Source organism: Cherax quadricarinatus, chromosome 2, assembly GCF_038502225.1.
Source record: "Cherax quadricarinatus isolate ZL_2023a chromosome 2, ASM3850222v1, whole genome shotgun sequence".
NCBI lineage: Eukaryota > Metazoa > Arthropoda > Malacostraca > Decapoda > Parastacidae > Cherax > Cherax quadricarinatus.
The window spans coordinates 32,563,747-32,569,531 of record NC_091293.1 but is presented as its reverse complement, the minus strand read 5'-3'; the positions used below and the strand labels follow the sequence as shown (position 1 = coordinate 32,569,531).

Here is a 5,785-nt window from a genome sequence, read left to right as displayed (position 1 = left end):
TGTATTGTTGCTGGTGATGACGATGGTGCTGTATTGTTGCTGGTGATGACGATGGTGCTGTATTGTTGCTGGTGATGACGATGTTGGTGCATTGTTGCTGGTGATGACGATGGTGCTGTATTGTTGCTGATGATGACGATGGTGCTGTATTGTTGCTAGTGATGATGATGCTGGTGCATTGCTGCTGGTGATGATGATGGTGCTGTATTGTTGCTGGTGATGACGATGGTGCTGTATTGTTGCTGGTGATGACGATGGTGCTGTATTGTTGCTAGTGATGATGATGCTGGTGCATTGCTGCTGGTGATGACGATGGTGCTGTATTGTTGCTGGTGATGATGATGCTGGTGCATTGTTGCTGGTGATGACGATGGTGCTGTATTGTTGCTGGTGATGACGATGGTGCTGTATTGTTGCTGGTGATGACGATGTTGGTGCATTGTTGCTGGTGATGACGATGGTGCTGTATTGTTGCTGATGATGACGATGGTGCTGTATTGTTGCTGGTGATGACGATTGTGCTGTATTGTTGCTGGTGATGATGATGCTGGTGCAGTGTTGCTGGTGATGAGGATGGTGCTGTATTGTTGCTGGTGATGACGATGGTGCTGTATTGTTGCTAGTGATGACGATGGTGCTGTATTGTTGCTGGTGATGACGATGGTGGTGTATTGTTGCTGGTGATGACGACGGTGATGTACTGCTGCTGGGGATGATGATGATGGTGCATTGTTGCTGGTGATGACGATGGTGGTACATTGTTGGTGTTCATGACGATGGTGATGCATTGTTGCTGGTGATGACGATGGTGGTGTATTGTTGCTGGTGATGACGATGGTGGTGTGTTGTTGGTGGTGATGACGATAGTGATGTATTGTTGGTGGTGATGACGATGTTGGTGTATTGTTGCTGGTAAGGACGATGGTGGTGTATTGTTGGTGGTGATGACGATGGTGATGTATTGTTGCTGGTGATGAAGATGTTGGTGTATTGTTGGTGGTGATGATGATGGTGGTGTGTTGTTGATGGTGATGACGATAGTGATGTATTGTTGCTGGTCATGAAGATGTTGGTGTATTGTTGCTGGTAAGGACGATGGTGGAGTATTGTTGATGGTGATGACGATGGTGGTGTATTGTTGCTGGTGATGACGATGGTGCTGTATTGTTCGTGATGATGACGATGGTGATGTATTATTGGTGATGATAACTATGGTGGTTTATTGTTGCTGGTGATGACGATGTTGGTGTATTGTTGATGGTGATGACGATGGTGGTGTATTGTTGCTGGTGATGGCGAGGGTGATGAATTGTTGGTGGTGAGGATGATGTTGGTGTACTGTTGGTGGTGATGACGATGTTGGTGTATTGTTGGTGGTGATGATGGTGGTGTATTGTTGGTGGTGATGACGATGGTGGTTTATTTTTGCTGGTGATGACGATGTTGGTGTATTGTTGGTGGTGATGATGGTATTGTTGCTGGTGATGATGATGATGTTGCTGTGTTGTTGCTGGTGATGACGATGTTGTTGTATTGTTGCTGGCGATGATGATGTTGGTGTATTGTTGCTGGTGATGACGATGTTGGTGTATTGTTGCTGGTGATGACGATGTTGGTGCATTGTTGCTGGTGATGACGATGTTGGTGTATTGTTGCTGGTGATGACGATGTTGGTGCATTGTTGCTGGTGATGACGATGTTGGTGTATTGTTGCAGGTGATGACGATGATGGTGTATTGCTGCTGGTGATGACTATGGTGGAGTATTGTTGTTGGTGATGACGATGTTCGTGTATTGTTGGTGATGATTATGTTGCTCTAATGTTGGTGGTGAGGACGTTGTTAGTGTATTGTTGGTGGTGATGACGATGTTGGTGTATTGTTGGTGGTGATGACGATGTTGCTGTATTGTTGCTGATGAGAACGATGGTGGTATATTGTTTGTGGTGATGAAAGTACAGATGGTGGTGGTTGTGATGGTGGTGGAGATAGTGGTGTATTTGTTGCAGGTGATGACAATTTTGTTGTTACTGGTGATGGTAGAGGTGAAGGTGGTGCTCGTGGTAATGGTGAGTCACTGCACCTGGCTAATTTAAGCTCGTACAGAGACAAATACATGTACTGAAACCATGAATATTAATTTATTTTCTTCAACACATATTGTTGAATAAACGACCCCCAGAAAACATTTCACCAAGAGTGTGTTTTTAAATATATGCTCGGAATATTAGGTTGAACGGTATTCTGTCTCATTATTAGTGTAAGGAGGATCGAGCCTCTACAACACTTTGTGCCGAGAAACACACACAAGAATAGCATAAAAATTAATTATTTAAAAAAATATAACCGAACGATATGTGTGCCAGAGACACGAAGATGCAGGATTTAAAAGAGGAAAATGTGCATTAATAGAAAGATATGTAAATCTCCTTACTATCCCTCAGATCAGGATAAAATTTGTTATTCAAGGTTTCTTTGCACAAGTGTACCATGAGATAATAGCATCAAAATCTTTAATTTCTTGGGAAGTGGCAGTTGTAATAAGATGCGAACTGGCGAGCGAATGGAAAGACACACAAAACATAGTAAGGCATTAGAATAAGGAAGTTTCACTCACTGGGAACTTCATCAGGCTGTCAAAATCAACTTGATAAAAACTCTCATTTAGCGAATATCATTATAATAAAAACTTGCGATGTTCTGTTTACTTTTTCATTTCCATGGGAACTATTAAATGGGTCAGGTGAGTTTTGTGGAGGCAGTCCTGTTATACCAGTGTTCATATACTATAACTCTTCCTAGTATATCCTACTCTTATATATTAGTGAGTCACATCAAGCACAGCCATAAGCTGTTAAGAACAAGAAGAGCCAAAGGCAAACTCCAGTCACGTTTGGACTTTCAGCAAATTCATCCCAGTTTATTGGTCTAATATTTCTGCATAAAATTATTTCAAGCAAATTATAGTAAATGGTAAAGTGGTGTTAATACATTTGTGTTGTTGTTACTGCTTTTGTGCTTTTGCCAATAATCCTCTTTGGAAATTAGTGTTTGTTGCTCTGATAAAAAAAAAATTTACATAGCTGTTTGCCCTGGTGAAGTTATCAGAGTTGTCGTGCAGTTATTAACGCTGAGTATAAAGGTTCTTGTTTTGTTATGCTGGTGTTAATAATGTGGTGCAAGTCTTATGTCTATGCATATGTTAGTGTCAATATACAGGTTTTAGCGATCTTTGACTGGTTATGGTGTTCTTTTGCAAAAATTGCTCTTTGGCAGTTGTTGAAATGTTTATTGGTCAGACGTTTGTTTTGTGTGGATGTGTGTATTGTGCAGGTGTTAGGTGCTCTTGGGGAGGTGATGCTTTTATGCAGGTGTTGGTATTTTGCAGGTTAATGTTATTGTGATTAAGTTATTGTTTTAATGGAGCTGTAAGGTTCCTGGGCAGATGTTGATGTTCTAGCGCAGGTGTTATTATGCGGGTGTTAGCGTTGTTAGGCCAGTGTTACTGAGTGCTTTGTTTCTTATACCTATTTGCATCCACTTTATAAATTCTTTTGTAAGCCACCGACTGTCAGTAGATGAACAATATTCTCTGTTATGTCCACGCGGGTTGGCCTCCCTTTTGAGTAGGGCTCCATCACGAGGCCGCCTCCCAGGCCAGCGGCACCACTGCCCACCACCAAGCTCAGATACCTGCTACTCTATTTACTTCACAAGTACGATTTCATTTTTTTATCCTGATCACAGGTATTCCATTTAGATTATTTCTGGGGAAAATAATTTTTATCATTCAAAGTGAGATTTTTGCAGAAAGATTAAAATTTACACCCATTCATGTACGGAATGTCTTACAACGCACGTCAACGGCTATATAAACAATGATAAAGCTTATTGAAAACCTCTCTCCAAAAACTAATGACATCTGATTCCCGATCAGACAGTGTTACTGCTAAGGAAAGACGAAGCCTAATGCTGTATACTAAGTATACTGCATCGCTTTGAAAGTATACTGCTATTTAAAGTATACTGATATATAAAGTATACTGATATATAAAAACTTTCATAGGGATAGACACATTTTCTGTCTGGAATTATCTGACTTATCTGCTATAACCTCACTTATTACCACATTTTCTGGGTATTTATAATGTAAAACTAAATTTCTACATCAATTCACAGACAAGTTCACATACAAACTCTAGTTTAAGTGGTCATTCCCACAGAATAAGTCATGTACAATCACATTCGTGGAAAAATACAGTAATCCTATTCCCCTTAATGATATAATCTACAGATCTGTCTACACTGTGGTCTATACATTACCATCTAGGTAATATACCTCTGATTTCCTAGCCAAGCTCTTGATATGGTGAGACATAATACGCGTTCTTACTAGGAATTTCACCTAAACTTAATTGATAATTTTTTCTTGAAAATATATAACGAATTTTATGGACCATTGTCTATGTAAAGAAAACATCTACTGTTTATTACATGTGACATTGTTTTTTAATATGCCCACCAATAGCAAAATATATTAATGGGAAATTTAATGCCATGTATCCCCTTCGATAATCTACTGAGTGAAAAACTATTATATCTTTATTGAAGGCAATATGTAATCTGATTTCGTTAATGTCTTATGCGTTTTATCAAAATTTGTTAAACCCTAATCAGAAAGTAGTATTTCCTAACACAGTTTATATCTCAACGTTACTTTCTCATTATATTTTGCCTTATCCCTACGAGATGATGATATGTGGCGCGGAGAGGATGACAACAATGGTGGAGATGACGGTGTAAGTAGTGAAGGTAATGAGGCAGAAACGATCCACCACCATAGCTGCGAACTTCCAGTCTACCACTATTTCGTTCACTTCGTCCTCGCTCCTCATCTGCCCCGTGATGTACCTCAACTCACGGAGGATACTCTGCAGTTCCCGTGTGTTATTGAAGCAAAAGGATGAGTGAGGGGTCATGATGGGACCTCCTTCCTCGTAGGACCTGCCCACGAGGCGAGGGTATCCTCCGTTATGCGATGGGGTTCCCGTACCCATCGCTTGGATCTGACGGATGTCATCGTCGATGTCCAACACGTTGGCCAGGAGGGACTTAGACGAGCGTTCTTTGAGTTCCAGCTCCCGCATTTTGTTGGTCATCATGATAGTCTTGCGGGTGATCTTCTTGCCTGGGCGGTTCATGCGGAGGATCCAAGGCAGCCACTGCAATAGTACACACCGAATCTGCCGGAGAAGATCAAGAAGGCTGTTATTACAGTAACAAAAATTTAAGAAATCTTACCTTAAGCAGTTGCTCACATATTTTTGCATATTTATAACTATTACAAGTTTACAATCAAATGCAAATTTGTTTTCAATATTTGCATTTGTTTTTAATATATAAGCAATGAAACACTTAAAAAATTACTAAGGTATAAATGTGAAGTTTAGTTATAAGTGAAGTACACACATATGGCAGGAAGAGAATGCTAAATCTATTCATGAATTACAGGTAATTCGTCTTCCTTATAGTTGAAGAAAAATGTACTATTATATCTTAGTTGTATTTAGAGTTATCTTTATTCATGCACTTTGTATTGAGGGAAATTATAAAAAAACACAAATGAAATTGCTACGAACACAGCGATAATACACCGATACACGTTATCAGTGAAACATGTTTATGATACTATTAAATTTTCTTCGAAAAGAAACGTATACGGGTGCATCTGTACAGACCGTCCTCTTGATTATGAACATTATTACACTGTTGTAATGTCAGACAAC

The 5,785-nt window shown here is 39.9% G+C and overlaps 1 protein-coding gene across 1 annotated transcript in view; it reads right to left on the bottom strand.

Moving 5' to 3' along the window:
• Positions 1–2,323: 2,323 nt before the first annotated feature.
• LOC128706526 (neuronal acetylcholine receptor subunit alpha-7-like) overlaps positions 2,324–5,785 on the bottom strand; it is a 1,070,503-nt gene continuing 1,067,041 nt past the window's right edge. Inside the window, exon 10 of the mRNA XM_070087766.1 lies at positions 2,324–5,242. Within this exon, the coding sequence (XP_069943867.1) occupies positions 4,742–5,242 (501 nt within the window). The 3' untranslated portion in view covers positions 2,324–4,741. The remainder of the gene's footprint in view (positions 5,243–5,785) is intronic.